Genomic DNA, 19,164 nt, shown 5'->3' with positions numbered 1-19,164 from the left:
CTCTCCCTCTCTCCCTCTCTCCCTCTCTCCCTCTCTCCCTCCCTCCCTCCCTCCCTCTCATGCTCTATTCCTTAGGTGAGCTTCACAAGACAATCCTGATTCAACATTTGAACTATCATTATTTAGTCATTATCACCCAATCACCTTCTTTTATATACAATTGTCTGATCATTGTATTTCAACGGTTAGTGCCTTTTTTATATCTCTTGATCATCATAGTCTAACAATCATCATCTGAATATTATCTTTATCATCCACTATTTTCACTACAGTAATAAATGATCTAGCGAATGTTTATGGTATCAACTTTTTAATGCATTCTTCTCCAATTAAAGGGAATCAACATATTATATTCTTCTGTCTTGATTTAGCCTCATAAATTTCTTAATCCTCAAAATATCCATGAAACCTTAGTATCTTTATGCTCTTTCATGGATGGTTTTATATTGGATTCAAAATTATCAATAAAGAGTACTAAGGCTTTTGTTATAATTATATATTGAGTTTAAGATTTGGATTGGAGAAACTCATTTCAAGGATTTCATATTTATCATAAACTTGTTTGACCACTAAAAAAGAGAAAGGGTGAGAAAATTCATGTAAAGAGTAAAAATAAAAAAGAGAATCTAAATGTTAGTTTGAGTTTTTTTTTTTCACAATTATTTTTTTCCAAAAATTTGAGACATTTTTTATTTGGAAATAACCTTTTTTTTTTGTTTTTCAAAATATTTTTTGTACAAAATAACTTTTTATGACCAGATTAATATATGTGCTAGCTAAAATAAAGTTGACTGATATTTACAAAAAAATTCTACAATACTCGTAACCTTTAAAAAACTTATTTTTTTCAAAACATATTGAAAACCATTTTTATCAGGTGTTGATTTTGAGCTAGATTTGCTAATGAGAAGCATGCCTTTATTTTTGGGGATAATGAGGGAAAATTTATCTTTTTTTTATTCATAAAAAAATCTAAATGTATCAGTATTATGAGAAAAAATAATATTTTTTGTAAGAAAAACTTTTAATCCAAGCAAAATTGGAAAAGCAATTGAGATCATTGATTGAGAGTTTGGATTATAGTTGGTGACAATTTGTTAAATAATGGTTGATTTGTTACCTATAATAATGAGATCATCCACTTATAATAATAAAAAAAAGTATGAAATATTGGTGTTTGAGAATAAGCAAAGATGCTTCTAATTATTCCATTGGCTAGTAAGAATTGCTTATATTCATTTCACTAGAATGTAGAGTGTAACTTGCTAAAGAACATAAATAGTCATATGAAAATCATATACATGAGTTTGGTTGATTTGGATTAATAAAGCTAAACAACCAGTTTAATTGATATCATCTAAGATGGGTGGTTAGCTCAAAAATAAATTTTCTTTAAAATACAAGTTGTAAAATTTCTAATTAATGTCAAGTTATTACTTAAAACATTTTTTAGAATGGTAAGAGCAAATTTTTTGGTTTAATTCTTAGACTAATAATTTTTCATGATAGTCAATATTAATGTTTTAAGAAATCACTTTGCAACAAAACTTATTTTGTACCAATCAAGAAAAAATATTTGTTTTATTTTGATGTGAAAGAAACAAGTTCTTAGTACTATCATGAAGAAGCAGATTGCCATATTGATAGTTCAAGAGTGCAAAATTCAAATGTTTGTTTGGTGGTGAGTTGTGGTGTGGTTATGGTGGCTAGGTAATATATTTTATTTGGTTTGAGAATGTGATGGTTTAATCAAGATTGTATGGTATGCCTTAGTTTAGTCAAGGAAAGTTCATCATTGAGAGAATTAAGAAGGGAAGCAAACTTTTTTTTATTGAAAATCAATTTTAGCAGCAAATGGATGCATTAGACGAGTAGGTGATGAAGAGATTGGTGTATTTTTTGTAAGGTAGCTTATATTTTAAAAGGGCAAAATCAATAAGTGTAAATAGTTTACTTCATAAGTGCACATTTAATATGAGAGATATGAGTAGGCGTATGATGTCTAATAGGTGTCAAAAAAATTATTGAAAAAAAATTATGCTCCACAAATGTGAATATAAAAGTAGAAGATTAGAAGGAAAAATGAAAAATGAAGGTGGGCGAGTCAGGGATATATGTGATAGGTTTGTTAATATGGGTTTTGTTGGGGAAATGATTGACACGCTTCAGGTGCAGTGAAGCACAGGCGGCTCATGCAAGTATACGTGGTGTATTAGTATTATATGGAATGCAGGGAATGAGATGAATCAAAACAGAAAACGTTCTAGCCTATAGTCAACAATCCCATCCTGAAATGATGATCGGTGATTATCCTAATATGTCCAGTCCTAGGTTATAAAGTTAAGAAGATGCTATGCTATTACAACTTTTTCAATTGCTAAAAAAGTTCTCCCCTGTAATGGTTTTATAAAAAATGAGTATGAAAGTATGTTTACAAAATAGTTGACAAACATGAGCATCATTCTTCCTTACCCCCTCCCGACAGTCTAAGGAAGCTTGGTTATAAGCTTAGATTTGTTCCCTAATTTAGGTTTTAGTCATTTCCACTAATTCTTCCCATGAAGTTTGCATTAACCTAGAGAATATATCCCTATTCCCCTTATTTAATGTGATTAACCTAGTCGGTTCCACTATGAACTCATCCAAATTTCATCATTAACGACAAGTATTAACAATTCACTTGACCAGAATGAAAAAGTAAACAAAATATTGAAGGTTAATCATCATCATATTAAATTAACACGAAACCATATAGAAACTTTTACGCACATCAATCCCACATCCCCATTCCAAGGGAGAAAAAGAAGCTACTCACTACTCATGCTTCAAACACAAAAAGTCTTCCATAGATGAATGATAATAAATCACACAAAATACTCCAAGATACTTATCTCTCTTTCTTCACACTTAAGCTGATGATGATACAGCCATAAAGTCTCTCACATTCTCTCAAATCTCACTTCTCTTCAATCACAAGCACTTGATTGCTCTTCTCCAGCCTTCTCTAGAAGTTCTCTACGCTTCAGTTGACAGGAAAAAAGCCCTGTCAATGAAAAAATCATCATTTTTATACTCCTCCCACCGAAAGTTCATGTATGAATCCAGGACCTAGTTTTCAAATTATAGCGTTGGATGGTTGGGGTTTTTATTGCCGTTTATTTGATGGTGAGAAAAGAGGATAAGAGCAGCAATGATTTTTGCTAGATGTGGGAGTATTTATTATAGCGTTTTCCCTGTTGGAAATGTAAGTTGCTATAAAGCCCAGCTCGTGTTCGGATCGTTTATATTTCGAGCTTAAAATGTGTGTTCGTGCTTAACGAGCCGAACACGAGCTGGTCACGAACAAAGAGTCATTTGAACAACCCTAATCATGTAGCCGTAGGATAATAAGGGTTTGAGCAAGATTTAAAAATTATTATTTATATAAAAACATCATTTGAGTCTAATTTAATAATTTTTATTCTATTTTCTTAATCAATATTTTAATTGATTATAAATCTTTCTAGCCTTGCAGTCAATTAGATTTTTTTTAAAATTCTACTTTTTATATATATAAACTTGATGAGTAGTATTTCGAGCCAAAACGAGCCGAGCTCGAACAAACACATCTTAGTTCGTGTTCGGTTCGTTAACTTATCGAACGAAATTAACGAGCCGAACATGAGCTTCTTAACGAACTAAACACGAAAACGAACTGATTTGACAGCGCTAGTTTCTTGTTTCTCGTGAGAGTTCAAGGAAGCTTCATGCCATAATCTGAAAAAGAACAATAATCATTCAGCGGGGGGGAAATAATTTTGCTTTTTAAAAAATAAAATTGATAGCGACTTTTCTGCAATAAATAACAGCTCGCGAGTCACGCGAAAAGCAATGGGAATTAAATGCAAGGCAGCTCATTTCTATTACGAAAGGGTTGCGAGAGTAATTGCTACAGCTCAGGGTAACAAGATATAAGGTAGCTAATTATTGTGTAAGGTTTACTTGGGAATTGGTAGGGTTTTTTTATCAAGTAGAAGATTTATATTCCAAATATATCTTAACTATTGATATCTAACTTAATGGACAAAAATAATTTATTATTATTATTATTATTAAGATTGGTTGGGGGCTCGGCAGGAGGCTTTGATACGAGCCCTCAACCAATCTCATATGTCTAAACACTCGATCCTACGTTGTAAAGCAGATGCACTAAGGCGGGCTCGAACTCGTGACCTCAGAGGATTCATGACTGATAAAGATAGCTAATTAAAGTGCAATGTTTACGAAGTAATTAAGAGATTTAAGTTCAAAACAAATTATAATTATTATTTTATAACCTAGTTCACAATTAGATTCAACTTTTATTCAAAAAATAAAAAAAAATTAATACAATCTTCAATGTTGATGATATTGCATGTGAATAAATGCCCACAAATGCTGATTTTCAGAGCCATCTTAATTGACATGTTATTTAATTCATTTAGCAGGTCTCTGTTCATGGTTAGCTGATTTGATGCTGAACTTTTTTTATTTCTCTCGAGGATTTTGAGCGAATTTAATCTAAAAATCATGCGCATATCTAATGCTTCGAATTTGAGACATTTATGGTGAGACCAAAACCCAACCATAGTTGGGTTGAGTTCATTGTGCGCAAAAATGATGAATGGTAAAATAAATATAATACAGGAGTAATATTATGTTTGTCGGCGGAAGCGGCGGCGCCCCACGGTGGATGGGGGTGCCTGGTGGAGGAGGTGGTGCTCGGAGATAGCTGACGATGGAGGTGGCCATTGTGGTGGTGGCGACGGCTGCTTCGTGCAATAGTGGCAGTGACAAACGAGTAGCTGTTGCGCCCAACAACAATTTACGTTAAACTATGGATTTGAAATTTGATCAAATCAAACGAATTTCAAATTCAAAGAACTTGAACTAAAGGCTGAATTTCAAATACAATGCAATTTTACATAATTAGTTTTTTTTTTTTTCAAAATGCAAGGAATTGGAATGCAATGCATCATAAATGTTGTCAACCAAACAAACACTATATATTTTAGCTTGCATTAATTTTTATTTTAAAATTTTACTTAATTTAATTGTAAACTTACATACTTCCCAAACACACATAATGGTCAAATTTTTAATCTTTACTGCCGGAACTAAAGTTCCAAACTATTAGACTATAATAGGTTACATTAGTTGTATTGTGTGTCATAAAATTTGCAGTAGTAGAGTGCTATTTTAATAATTGAGTGTTGCATGAAAATTCAACAAATTCTATAAAAGAAAAAAAAAATTTCAGAGATAATAGAATAGTAGAAGGAGGAGACACAAAAATTTTACGTGAAAAAAAAACCCTCTAAAGGAAAACAAAGCACGAGGCCCAGCCTAAAAAAATTCACTGTGTCTGTAAGAACAAAGAGTTATTCTCCTCATGAATTAGAGAAGATGAAATTACAGAGTTAATAATTACAAATGTACAATAGTAGTTTAACTATAACAACCATAATTGGGCTACAACAAATATGGTACTTGACTGTAATAGCAATAGTTTACTGCAAAGGTCGTTAGTTGCTACAAGGTAGCAGTTAGTCATAATTGTTGTAGTCGTTGGGTGTAATAACGGTAGTTGGTCATACATGTCATAGGAGGTAGTTTTAACAACTATTGTTGGCCACATAAGTTGTAGAAGTTGTAATTGCTTCAATAGGCCACAAAAGTCGTAGTCAGTGACTGTAATAATGTAAGTTAGCCACATAAGTTGATTGGAAGCTATTTTAGCATCATTTGGTCACAAAGGTTGTGTTGGTGATCGTAATAGTGTCAATTTGTCACAGAGGCTTTAGTTTGAAGTTGTAATAACATCAGCTGGCGATTTGTTAATGATTGCAATAGCTTCTGTAGGCGAAAGATGATGTAATTAGTGCCCGAAATAGCGTTAGCTGTCCACAGTGACCGAAAGTTATTGTTTGATCTTTAATACTACATTGCATGTTACGCTTGGAATACGAAGTTAGCAAGTAGGGGTCACTGATAATACCAAGCTCGGGAGGTTGATGGAGGCCAACTGGCAGTGTTAAACAGTGGTCAACAATTTTGGAATACGAAGTTAGCATTGTATGTTACCGTTGTATTTGAGATATAATATTAGCAATCAAGGGTCACTGAAAATGGGGAGCATAAGCAGTCAATGGTGGTCAACAATAGCCATGAGTGGTAGTCAACGACAGTCGGCGGCTACGAGGACTAATATCGTTGGGACTTCAATCCAGAACAAGTTTTTGAATTCATTCTCTTACACACCCACCCCCACAACACCATCTTAAGTGAAGAGATGGGGTCTATCTATAGCCTATGAGGTTGGGGAATTTTAGTCCCTTGGAGAATAACTTCCATAACCACCAAATCAAACGACCCACATTTATCCTCATTGATCAAAGGTGATTTGTTTAATGATTTGAAGACCTTAATGAACTCAAAAAAGCAAGCTTATGCTCATTAGCTTTCTCTTATCAAGGCACTCGATTCAAATACAAATATATCAAATTTGGATGTTATTTGACCATTAAAGTGACAGATCAAAAACCTTCAAATGCACTTTAATGACTTGGTCCGGTCTTCGATTGGATTCAGACGAAACAAATTATGTTTCGAATGATTTTAAAATTAAAATAAATTATAAAAAAAAAAACACCATCTAACCTGAGTTGGGGAAATTATTTCAATACACGAATATTAAAATGGTCCACCCTTCTGCCATCATAACTCTGCAAATAAAATATGATTTAACTAATTTAAAATCTTTGAATTTACTTTAATACAAATGTAACCCGCCCTCATCATAAAATAAATATAAATAAATTTTCAAATCCCACCCAGACCAAAATTCCATCATAATATTTTCACCCATTTCTTTCTTTAGTGCATATTAACCAAAGTCTAAAAATCAAATTACTCCGAGATTTATTCATTGGCAAGCAGCAGCAGCAGCCCGACGATGTGTACAATAACTGAATAACAATGCAGCTGCAGCGATGATGTGTACAATAACTGAATAACAATGCAGCTGCAGCTGCAGCAGCAGCAGCAGCAGCAACCCGAAGTGTACAATAACTGAATAACAAACTCCCACATTCATAAGAAACATTTTGTTCCAACATAAAAAAGCAAACCTTAAAAAATACAACAAATTCACCACCCAATGATATCTAGTCCAAAAAAATTAGATCTTTTTTTTTCTTTTTGCATAAATAAATTCACCAACCTGATCCTCTGAACCTTCTTGTAGCTACTACCTGCTTTCTGCATTGACCTCATTGTGTTCTGCAGAGGCAACAGCCTCCTGAATCACAGAGACATCCACCTTAGGAGGGCCTGAGTGCCTTCTCACAGGCCCAGGTGAGTTGGGAAAAGATAACTTCTTTTTCACTGAGCCTATGGATCCCTTCTCCGGAGGAGTCTCAATCTTGCTATCAGTCGACGGGCTCTGCGTCCGGGTCTTAGCCCTTGCAGACCTTGTTGGTGCCATGTAACTCGGAATGGCTGGTGAACTTGCAAGGCTTTCGTCATCTCTGATCGACGATGCAGCTATGCTGTGTCGTCTCGGTCGCTCCGATTGTGAGCTAATCATGCTTCTCAAGTCATCATCTAAAGGAGCACAGTTGATTTTGGGGCTTGCAGATTTGATCTTAGTTGCTCCTGTGAAGGACTTGGAGCCGGGAGTGGCCGGCGACTGTCGGCTAAGAGTGTGCAATGATTTCTTAGGTGAGGCTGCAGCAGCCGTTCCATTGAGGTTGGTTTCTCGACGAGCATAGGCTTTAATGATCTCGCCGCCATTGGTGCTCTTCATGGAAGCGCGATCGCTGTTGAGTTCCTTATCAGTTGCGGTGCTCCTGCCCTCCCATGGCCTTGCAGCCATCCACCGCTCGAGCCAACTCCAGCCCCAATGGGGGTTGTTTGGATCCATGAAGGTGGGATTAACTAACTTTGAAGAGTTCTTCCACTGTTTGATGAGACATTTGAAGAAAATGAAAGCGCTGTGGAAGCCTAAAAGTGAATGGGTAGGGAAGAGGAGAAATACCTGATGAGAGAATGCATAAGCCAGTGCTCTTTCTCTTCTGATGGAGGCCTCTTGTTTGCTTAAAAGGCCCGCTTCAATCTGCTCTTTGGATTGAGTGCTGTCATCCCAATCCTCGCTCATCTGCCAGCAAATTGGAGTTAAGGTAAACGAAATTTTAGTTGAGTTCTTATAAGAACACATCTTCGGATGAAACTAATTTACTTGAGAAAAAGTAGGCAATGTAATTTTCTCAAGGTAGGATGAAACTTGTTCTGCAGTTCTTCAAAAGTTATTTGGAATTAATAGAAGGCTTTTTTATATTATGTGACTGTACCTTGGAGCTTGAACAATACAAACCTGAATGACCCAGCTTAAACTTGTAGCAGTAATTTTCATATAAAAAGACAACAGTAAACAAAGTAGGCCACTAAGATATGAGATGGAATTTATAAGGTAAAAATTAAAAATCTTTCAGATTGATTGCTAGGAGAGGTATATGGAATTCTTTAGTTCAGTCAAATCTAATACGGGACAACATTGTTCCATTAAGAGGATTGGAGAAGATTAAAAGAACCTTGAAATAGACCATAGAACTCATTAAGGAGACTGTGAGGAGATAAAATAAGGAAAAATGCTCATGAAAGTTTAAAAATTGAAGATTATTGAAGCTATAATGAATAGAAGAAAGTCAGAAGCCTTGCACTAAAAGGCATGGAGTAAGAAAAAACAATTTTTTATAATTTATGTTATAGGCTTGGTAATAAAAAAAGAGAAAATTAGATGCATAAAAAAATATGAGATAAATATAAAAGCTTTTGTTATTTTTATCAACTTAATTACATTAAAAGTAAAGATAATATGATCTTAGATAAAAATAAAGACATCAAAAACAATGAAAATATTGTTTTGAGAAATTACTAAAGGTATAGGTTTTATGGACAAAACTATTTTAGAAGACCATAGCAAACAATATAATAAAGTATGTTATAGATTAATTTAAAAAAATGAATTGGAATTAACTCTAAACATATACAAACTTTAGATCCAGAGGAGATACATATTAAGATATGAAGTGTTGTGGAAAATATGACAATGATCTAAAGAACACTATTTTAAAATAAAACTTTGAATATTAATATGATATCAAGAATTAGAGAAAAACTATTTTGATACTAATATTTAAAAACAAAGGGGATGATCAAGATTACCAAAACTTTAAATGAATTAAACTTATAAGTGAATCAATGAAGTTCTAGGAGATAGCAATGGAGCGTATGCTAAAGAAAAATGCATCAATTTTGTAGAATCAAACCATTGTCATGCAAAAGAACTCATATAGAAACATCTTTTTTTTTGTTTTATTGTTAAAACAAATAATGAAAAAGTAGAGAACAAAAAAAAAATGATCTTCAAATGACTATTGCTTATCTTGAAAGGATATATAATAAACTTCCATGAGTACCATACTGATGTAGTTCAAGGTAGAAATGTATGTGAAATATATGTTGTCATTATTAAAAACATGTATAACAGAGTATCAACCAGTACTAGAATTAGTTACGGTGCAATCCAACAGTTTCTAATTACCATAAGTTTACATCAAAGATCAGCATTGAGCAAATATCTCTCTGATGATTATGCAAATGCTTTCAAAGGAATACTCAAAATGAGCTTTCTTGTGATTATAATAAGCAAGAAATTAGCTTAATTAAGCAAAAAAATAGAGCAATAAAAAATGTTTAACAGATTGATTCCTTAAATCCAGTAGAACAAAGACTAAAAAAATAATAATGCACTTTTAGTATATATGATATTAACAATTATCATTCAATATTATTAGAAGATAAGAAAATATCTAGTTATTTAAATATCCAGAATCTAGTAAAAGAAGAATGGATGTAGATGTAGGAGATGATAGAACTTGTATAGTTAATGATGGGTTATTGAAGTCTCTCCTAAGTTTATGTGATAAAATAATATCATAGTGACTAAAATGTACATTTATAAAATTAAAACTATACTAACTATTTGTGTTTTCAAATATTGGGCTGTAAAAATTAATTGATATATAACTCAAGTGTGACAAAAAATTAGATTGCTTAGAAGAATAAATGGCAAAACTATAAAGAAAAAAAATAAAAAAATTTATACATCAGATAAAAGATTGGAGTGACAAACATTGATGATACAGTGATTGAAATATGCATAGGTGGCCAAGGCATTTAAAGTAAATGAAAGAAAATATACTAGGCAAACAAGTTGATAAAATTAGTGCTGAAGGATTAGAAAAAAAATGAGTAGAACAAACTTAAATAAATGGAATAAAAATAATTTGTGAAAAATAGCTTTAATAGTTTAGCAACTTGAGTAACACTCAATAGAAATGAATAAAAAAATGAGGATTCACAATGCTGAAGATCCTAAATATTCTATATCGAGCTAATGATGCGGAAGATAAATTTTCACAAAAATACCCAAATTAGAGATATAATGGACCCCTTAGAATAAAAAAATGAGGATTCACAATGCTGAAGATCTTAAATATTCTATATCGAGCTAATGATGCTAAAGATAAATTTTCATAAAAATACCCAAATTAGAGATATAATGGACCCCTTACTTTTCCACCACAATGCTCCCCATTCTTTTCTTCCTACCCTCCATTACATAGTTCATCAAGGTAATGAACATAAAACAATAAAACATGTATTGCTGCAGTCAGTAAAATGAACCCCTTGCATTAAAAAAGCACATCACAAACATCAAAATTATGTGGTCTTATAAGTGCACAGATATAACATGTTATTAAAGGCAAATTATGTTACTAAAAGCATTTGGATGTCCCCAAAACTCTTCATTAGCTATCATGAAACGTAAAAGCAGAAAACTGCTGCAGTTATAGAGAGCTACTATTTAGGTCGAGACAAAATTTTCATACTCAAAGCTTAAAGTTTATGAGTTTTTATAGCGGAAATAAAAAGACCACCCATGCAACAATATAAAACTTGTGCTTGTGTCGGATATGGGGAAGAAAAATGAAAACTTAGTATGTGGTTAAGGCTTATACGGAAGGAAAATAGATGTCATAATAAGCCATGGAAATAGAATAAACATGAATTTTTTGGAAATAAAAAGTATAAAGTAAAATAGAATTAAATTTAATATAGAAATCAATAGATATAAATGAATAAGAATGATTCAGTCAAAAAAAAATTGGTTGAGATAAAGGGGGAGGTTTTCCTAGGTTCCCTGATTGCTAATATTTATCAAAGAAACAAGGCAGAATCCACATGCAAACATTGAAAATTTTACCAACAAATGTTAATCCATTTTAAAAGACCTATGTTTTTCATCACAGCTGTTGCAAGTAACACAAATGGCCATGAGAGTAAGTTCGTTAAAAAACTATCTTTTAATAGTATAACTAACACGGATGCTTAAAAGAGATGCAACACTGTTAATACAAGTTTTGCAAACTTGATTGAATATATTTTCAATAAGTTCATCACATAGAAACCCACTAACATTTGTAACCTTCTAACCAAAACAAAATGACTAATCTCATCATATACTCAATGAGTAGCAGAAATTGTCATTTGAACCACCATAAAGGTGTATTTAATGCTATGCAAATAGGAATTTTCTCTGCATATCTTGCTCTCATCTGAATTTATTATTTTCATTTGCAAGAGTAGAAAGTAAAATGTATAATCATAAAATTTAATGACATTAATTTCAGTGATATAATATTTAACCTGACTGATAAACTGGTGTAAAAAAGTGGAAAATCATTACACAGAATCTTTTCTATTGGAAAATGAAAGAAGTGCAAATTCCTTAATTTGTAATAATAAGTGAAGTGATAATTCTTTTGAGTAATAATAAGTAGATAAAATGTTAAATTGAATGTCAGGCTTGCGCAAAATGGTAGCAAACAATTACAATGAATCTTTTTAATGCAAAATGAGTAAAGTGCAAATTACTTGGATTATAATAAAAATAACACCAAATAATGCTTCTAGTGCCAGACATTTACCCTTATATTTTCAAGTTCTCTTTCACGTTTAAGCAGAAGTTGGCGCTGAAGAGCTTGGTTATCCTCTATCATCCGCAACCTTCTTGAACGAATTTGTGCTTGAACTCGAGCTAGAGTTTGCATGCAACGTAATGTGGTCGTGGCTTGGCGCTTGACAGTGTTTCCATTAATAAGTGACTTCAATCGTACTAATCCCCGCAATGCCCGTAAAGCTCGTCTTGCCTAGGAGATATCATAAATAAGCATTTACTAACTCCATTATCACATTAAAGGACAAATTTTAAATTGAGAGTAAATCAAAAAAGTTAATATCTTCAATTGGATTAAAAGCCTTAAAAAAAGAATTTTGCTATTTCTCTTGTTCCAAGTTAATGCATTGGTAATCAATTACATATAAGAAAGCACCCTTAGCTAATGCAAACAAAAAGAAATTGCAGTTTACTGAAAATAAACTCAAAATCAGTTTTTGCTACAGATGACTGAACTCCAACTCCATTACATGTGAATACTTATGTTCATATATGTGAGAAGTGCATCAAATCGAAAGACCAAACTGGAGATCTGAAATTCACTGATATGTTTTCCAGAGTAGAACAATACAGGAATACCCACATACAATATATCAGTATATGGTCATTTGGGTGCTAATTATTCAATCCATTTGTTGTGGGGCTCACCCATCAATCATATAATTAAGCAAGCCAGCCACAATTTTATTTCTGTAGAACATTACATATTCACAGTCAAGAGCAAAAGAAGCAAACCTTGGATAATATATTGTAACATCCAAGAAGAGTATTTTATCACTAGCAATAAAATCAAGGCATTATCTTCTAAGAAGCAAGAACAAATAAAATAAGAAAATAAAAACAAAAACAAGTTGGCAGGCATCTTGGTGACAGCCAACCTTCTCACATTATTTTGTTTTTCAACGTTGACCAATTCATTAGCATGATAGCACCGAGTAGCACATCAACAAAACAGAAAAATATTCTTACTAATAATTGATAAATAAAATTCTTCATTTATATAAGAAAAATCACAGCTCCAGAACGTGATATCCCTGAATTAACAAAATGACACATCAGTAGGAAAGAAGATATAAAATGCTGAATTTTGACCGAGTAAAAGCACTGACACGAGGTAAAGTATTGTAGTTTCAATACCAGATATCCCCGGAAAGCGGTCTGGATCTTGATTGCTGCGCCTTCTTCTCTTGATTTGTCAGCAAATTTAGTCGAACTATCAAGCTGGACAACATGCGCTGTGGACTGAGCTGCAGTCGTACTGGGATTTGCGATAGAGTGGACATGCTTGCCCTGCTCAAGCTCTGGCTCCGCAAATTTCACCTCTACCGACGCAGGCGCAGGAGGAATAGGAGGAGCAGGAGGAGGAGGGAGAGGTACATCAGAAGAAACAGTTGGCAGTATTTCATAAGATGATGGATCAGAATGATCGGGCCTTTCAGGATCCAATTTCTTTGATTGCTGGTTGTGGGAAAGCAACAGAAGAATATTGATGTTAGATCAGAAACCACATTGTTAGTAATTGAAAACTAAATCAATTCTATAAACAGGAAAAGCCATAATCCAAAACCTGATCTTTCCTTTCCTTTGATTCTCGTCTGAAGACCCTCTTGACGGCGCGAAACCAGCTCTTCCCTCTCTTTCCCATTTCTTCCACCTCTTCTCCTATCTCATTAGTCTACACTCAGCCAGCAATGAAAAGAACTGTATCAGCTCAAATCACACCAAATCCCGAAGACATCACCCTCTGCAGATCCGCTGTTAAAGACCAAAAGCGCCGAAAAATCGCATTTTTTTAAGGAAAGCAAGACAGATCAACGTTTGCAGTAAGATTACACCAAATCCCGAAGACATCGCCCTCTGCAGATCCGCAGCTAAAGACCAAAAGCGCCGAAAAATCGCATATTTGAAGGAAAGCAAGACAGATCAACGTTTGCAGTAAGATTTCCGTAATCAGAGGAATAAAAAAGCTTAAATGGGTAAATAGAAGAGTAACATGTGGGAAATGGAAAAAAAAATAAGTATAAAGTACTGAATTAACTCAAATCATTCCCAATCCCCAAGAAATAGCCCCGTAGCGCTGAAAAATCGCATTTTTCGAGGAAGGCAAACCAGATCGCGGTTTTCAAATATTCCAGACAACAAAATACAAAGACGACCGGAAGCAAAGTGATAAAAAAAAAGGATAAATTGTTAAACAGAAAACGAAAATTGAAGAACTTTAAAAACAAAATTAAAAAAAAAAAGGATAAAATCCAGCAACTGAAAAACAAGCAAATCCAAGTTTCAGCCATCAATAGGCCGATACCTTTTGTTGTTCTCCCTGTCGAAAGATCTCTAGATCTGAGCAGAGCCCCCTCCTTTCCTTCCTTGCAGATAACTAAAAGAATCGGTTTGGACAGATCATACAGTGCCAAAAGAGAACACTTCTCTCTCTATCTCTCGCTCTCCTGAGAGCCAACAAAGATTAAAAAAAAGGACAGAACTTGAGGAAAGGAAGCGCACAGCTGGTTCCTCCTGCCCACTGCCAGTAGAGCAGAGGTTTCCTTCTTCCTCCCGTCTTCTTCCTAAATTATTTAAATGAATTTCTTTTTAAGGCGATAACTAATAAGCAAAATCAAAAATAAGAATCCGATGGTATCATGTCCTCTGAGTGCTGCTAAGAGGAAGATAACGTGGCAGGAGTTAAGTGGTGCTCAGTAACTGCTGGGGATTACCGGATCAAGGGGTCTGAACGAGAAAGCAATCAATGTTGTTCGTTTAATAAACAATGCTTGGCGCTAATCGTAATCTAAGTTAAAGAATAAGGGTTAGTTACATTCGAACGTGGGTCTCGAAATCAGAGAAAAAACTCAGCCAACAACTCTGGCTGGGGTTCAGATGATTTTGATTGAATTCGCAATATAACGTTCTTTGGTACTTTGTACCTTTCCCGGATGGAAGCCAGGAGTGCCATTTATCGGTGGGGTTACTCTTTCGGTCTGTCAACAGGACTTGTGAGACATGACTCCATTCCGTTTTGCTGAGATTTGTTGTTTTGAGTTTTTGTAAAAATCAGATTTTTGTAAATTATGATGTTTGGAAGAAAATTAAATTCTTATTTTTTTTAAAATATTCATAATATTCATCATTATTTAAAAAATATGTTTATTTTTCAATCAAGAGTTTTACGACTATATTATTAAGAAACTACAGCCATCGCATGTCAATTTTAAATTTGAACTTCATGCTAATTTAAGTTATATTATAAATTATAGAAATTAGTTGGTTCCTTTAAGTTTATAAATTGTTTTCTACTACTCTAGCCACGGACGGACCCAGGTAGGATTCAGGGGCGGCAATTGTTTCGCATGTGCTCCCTCCAACAAAAAAAAAGAGCGGGTTCTGTCTCTGATTATAGTGATATAAATGACAAATTTATTTTTGACGGTGAAAATATTTGTTGTTTAAGGGAATTTCTTATCTGAGTATTACACAATGATTTGCACTCATAAAGCTCAAATAAGGGAATTTATTATCTGAGTATTACACAATGATTTGCACTCATAAAAGTAAGAAAAATTCACAACACAAAAAGAAGTTATACATAATTTAAGAAAGAAAAAAATAATGATGTTTAAAGCAAATAAAATAATTCATTAATAAATAAAAGTCACAAAAGTTTGTTCTTCCCCTCGAAAAAATTGAGATTGTAAAGTGTGTTGCTAATTTGGCCTCTTATGAATATAAAAAGAATGTTCATGAAACTATGACAACTGACAATGATGATAAGAGACGAAAATGACAGCAACAACAACAAGAATATATAAAATTTGCGACGGTAGAGTAATGGATTATCCCCTTACATTGCACGTGAATTTACCACAGACTCAGGTAAAAGAAAATAACCAGTAATGACACCAAAAGTTCTTACATGAAAAACCTGTAAAGGGAAAAAATCATGGACCATTTCTTTAGTTTAAATAACAATCCTTAGGATTCTGAAGTTGTCTTTTATGACATAAAACCTCTCTTTTTTTTATGCTCCTGCATAGTTCTGATATCCTGATATGCGGCATGTCCTAACTTATTTTAGGATTCTGATGTAGTCACTCGACGTAAAACCTCTTATCTTTCTAGGCTTTTTGTGTAAATCATCATTACAAAAATCTAAGTCATAATTAATAAAACTAGCAAGAGTTAAATTATATTAATATCATCCTAAATTGAGCCAAACATTAGGATAGTTTGGGGGATTACCAAGAACCTATTCTGGATCTTTAATCTCCCCTATTTTTCTTCCTTTAATTCTTAAAACAAAATCTTTCACCTTTGAACCAATCCATATTAAAAATTTCACAATCATGTTCGTTGAAAACTCTTCCTTTTGAACTCATGAAAACAAAAGATTCCTGATTTTTATCGAGAGTTTTCTTAAGTGATCCGTTCGCTTAAGATGTAATTAACTATAGGGGCTTGCCCTTATAGGGAACTTAAAAGAACCCAGACTTAAATAAACCCTATTTGACTCCCATATTGAATAGGGGAATCTGTCAGTCATCATACAAACTTGCAGATCAAACAGAAGTCATTTATTTCTATAGTTTATTTAATTGAGCTTATTATCAAGTATTGTATTACCTTTCAGGGTAGACCTTTCAGGGTGGTACATTACTCGTGGTTTACTCGTGGTTAGCTCGATTATCCAAACTGTAGGAGTCAATGGGATCAGTTCTTCAAATTAAAATACCTAATTTCTAAACACTATATTACGCTAAACTAAAACTGTACCCAGTCGCATGGCGACCGACACCACTTTACACCATTAGTGAGTTAATTTATTTATAGTTTTGAGTTTTTGTGGTGAGTTTAAGTGTGAATTCTTCTCTAAGAAGTGTTGGAGAGAAAGAGAAGTGAGAGATTTCTTCTTCTTACATTTCCTAAGAAAGGCTACAAGGGATTTGCTTTGAGAAAGAGTTTTAGATAAGTGTTGTTTGTTTATTATTGTTGTATGAACTTCCTTTTATATATGAAATTTGTATTTTGTTGTATCTTTCTCATGAAGTCTGAGTAGTTTCCTTTATCTTTCTCTCTACTGTGAGATATGGTGAAATGAAGAGATAATTTGGATGTGTCAATGTTAAAATATAAAATAAATTGTGATCGTTTTTCAACTCCGCTTTTAATTTACTTTTCGATCTGGCCAATTGAATTGTTAAAATATGTTGTGAAGCATATGATCCAGAAAATGGTGTATGAGTTCTACAACAGAGTGAGAATCACATTTAAGTCCATGAAGAAGTGTTTCATTCATGGAATTAAGTACAAATAAATAGGAAAATATACATTGTTGGGTGTAGAATTGGAGATTTCTATGGTGATAAACTAAAAATCCTCAATTTGATCTCAGTGTTTAAGAACTAAAGCGAGCGTTAGACTTCAGGGGAAGGGAATTTGGAGCTCTGGAGTGGGAGCCAGTATCCTCCTAGCCTAGGCACAGATTTATGGACTAAACCTAAGATTAGCCAATGATTTTCTATAACACTGAATCAGGGTAGAGAATTAAAATTGCTCCTATTTGGTACAATACAAATTTAAACCATTTATCTCATCTCATTTCACCAAAAACTCATTGTAGTGTGAAAGATATTTTTTTCATATTAGAAAATTTTATCACATAAATATAGTTTAGTAGTTATTATTTTAAACATTGTATTTAAATTCTGCCATTAGTTAATAATTTAACTTTGATAATATCTTAAACATTCAAAATTAGTGACAGTAATTTCGTTTTACTTCTGTGAATTTTCTAGTTAATTTATCTCTAGTTAATTTATCAATTTATCATTTCAAAATTAAACCTTTCTCATGGGATCGATATTCGGGAATTAAATAAAAAGTCTTATATTACTTGACAATGATACATATACTTGTGTTGAATCCTAACATTAAGTGTTTAACGTTATTATTCATAAAATACCACATCAAGTTTTTGGCGTCGTTGCAAAGCGGAGCCAACTTTATAAATTTTACACAACTATATTTCCGGGATCACTTATGGTTTTCAATTATGAGAATTAGAGAATTAATTTAAGATTAGAATTTAATTAAGGTTTGTAGGCTCGGTTATGAGGGAAATAGGACTTTAGGCTCACAGTTTGGTGAATGTGTGGCTTAAGGCTTGGGATTTTATGGTGATTAAAGGAAAAAACTTAAAATATATAATGGAATTAATGTTTTAAGGCTCGGTTAAAAGGGAATTTTGGGATTAAACCCACGATATGAGGGAGTAGGGAAGTTTAAGCTTTATGTTTTGATGATTAATAGAGTTTAAAGTCTCGGATTAATGGAAAGTAAGGCTTGATTCTATCAATTATGGCAAGGGAAGTAGGGGAATGTCTTAATTAAATGAATAACAGTACACAAAGTGTAATATATAACAACAACTACAAAAGCCCTATGAATTTTTGTATAAAATGAAACATGTATGGCATGGAATATAAAAATAACAAAAGTGCTAAATTTCTAACATGCAAAACATCATAAACTTGACATAAAATATGAAAATAACAAAAGCCATATGAATTAAACATGGAACATGTAATAAAATTGACATAGAGCATGAAAATAACAACCCCCCTAAATTCTGTCATATGATATTGTTGACCACACTTTTGGTTGAGGTCTAGTCTTTTCTCCTTAGAAGCCTAGAATCTAGCCATATTACTTTCCTGTTAACTATTCTTAGAGGACTAGTGATGGACCCCTGACCAATAGAAATTCTAAACTCTTCTTTGCTCATCTTGAAGTTCCACATGTTGGTTCTAACCCTTAGCACTTAGTAGGTGGGACCAATATAATGGAGCTCAAGAGGAGTCCCCATAGGACTGTTTGGCCTAGGGTTAGCCCTGGGTGGTTGACCATAGGAGAATATGTTGAGATTTTCATACCTATTTTATACTATTTTTGATGATATTGCACTTTAAATAAAGATATTTTTTATGTTTTGTTGCAGGAATGATGCAATAGGGTCATTGGAGAAAAAAGATGCAAAAAAGAGCAAATTTGGAGCGAAAAAGACCAAAATA

At 33.2% G+C, this 19,164-nt stretch overlaps 1 protein-coding gene across 2 annotated transcripts; it reads right to left on the bottom strand.

Annotated features, from left to right (window-relative positions):
* Window positions 1–7,083: 7,083 nt before the first annotated feature.
* On the bottom strand, window positions 7,084–14,695 carry LOC110020614 (protein IQ-DOMAIN 1-like). 2 transcript variants are annotated; one of them, XM_020718770.1, is made up of 6 exons: window positions 14,406–14,695; window positions 13,668–13,855; window positions 13,238–13,558; window positions 12,072–12,293; window positions 8,057–8,176; window positions 7,084–7,978 (listed from the first exon to the last, which is right to left on the bottom strand). In XM_020718770.1, exons 2-6 carry the CDS (start codon window positions 13,743–13,745, stop codon window positions 7,268–7,270), a joined length of 1,452 nt encoding a protein of 483 aa, XP_020574429.1. In that variant the 5' UTR covers window positions 13,746–13,855; window positions 14,406–14,695; the 3' UTR covers window positions 7,084–7,267. The 2 variants fall into 2 exon arrangements, with proteins under 2 accessions (XP_020574429.1, XP_020574428.1); XM_020718769.1 differs by having other exon boundaries at window positions 13,668–13,775.
* Window positions 14,696–19,164: the final 4,469 nt, after the last annotated feature.

Source organism: Phalaenopsis equestris, unplaced genomic scaffold, assembly GCF_001263595.1.
Source record: "Phalaenopsis equestris unplaced genomic scaffold, ASM126359v1 Scaffold000105, whole genome shotgun sequence".
Classification (NCBI taxonomy): domain Eukaryota; kingdom Viridiplantae; phylum Streptophyta; class Magnoliopsida; order Asparagales; family Orchidaceae; genus Phalaenopsis; species Phalaenopsis equestris.
This window is presented reverse-complemented; position numbering and strand designations above follow the sequence as displayed.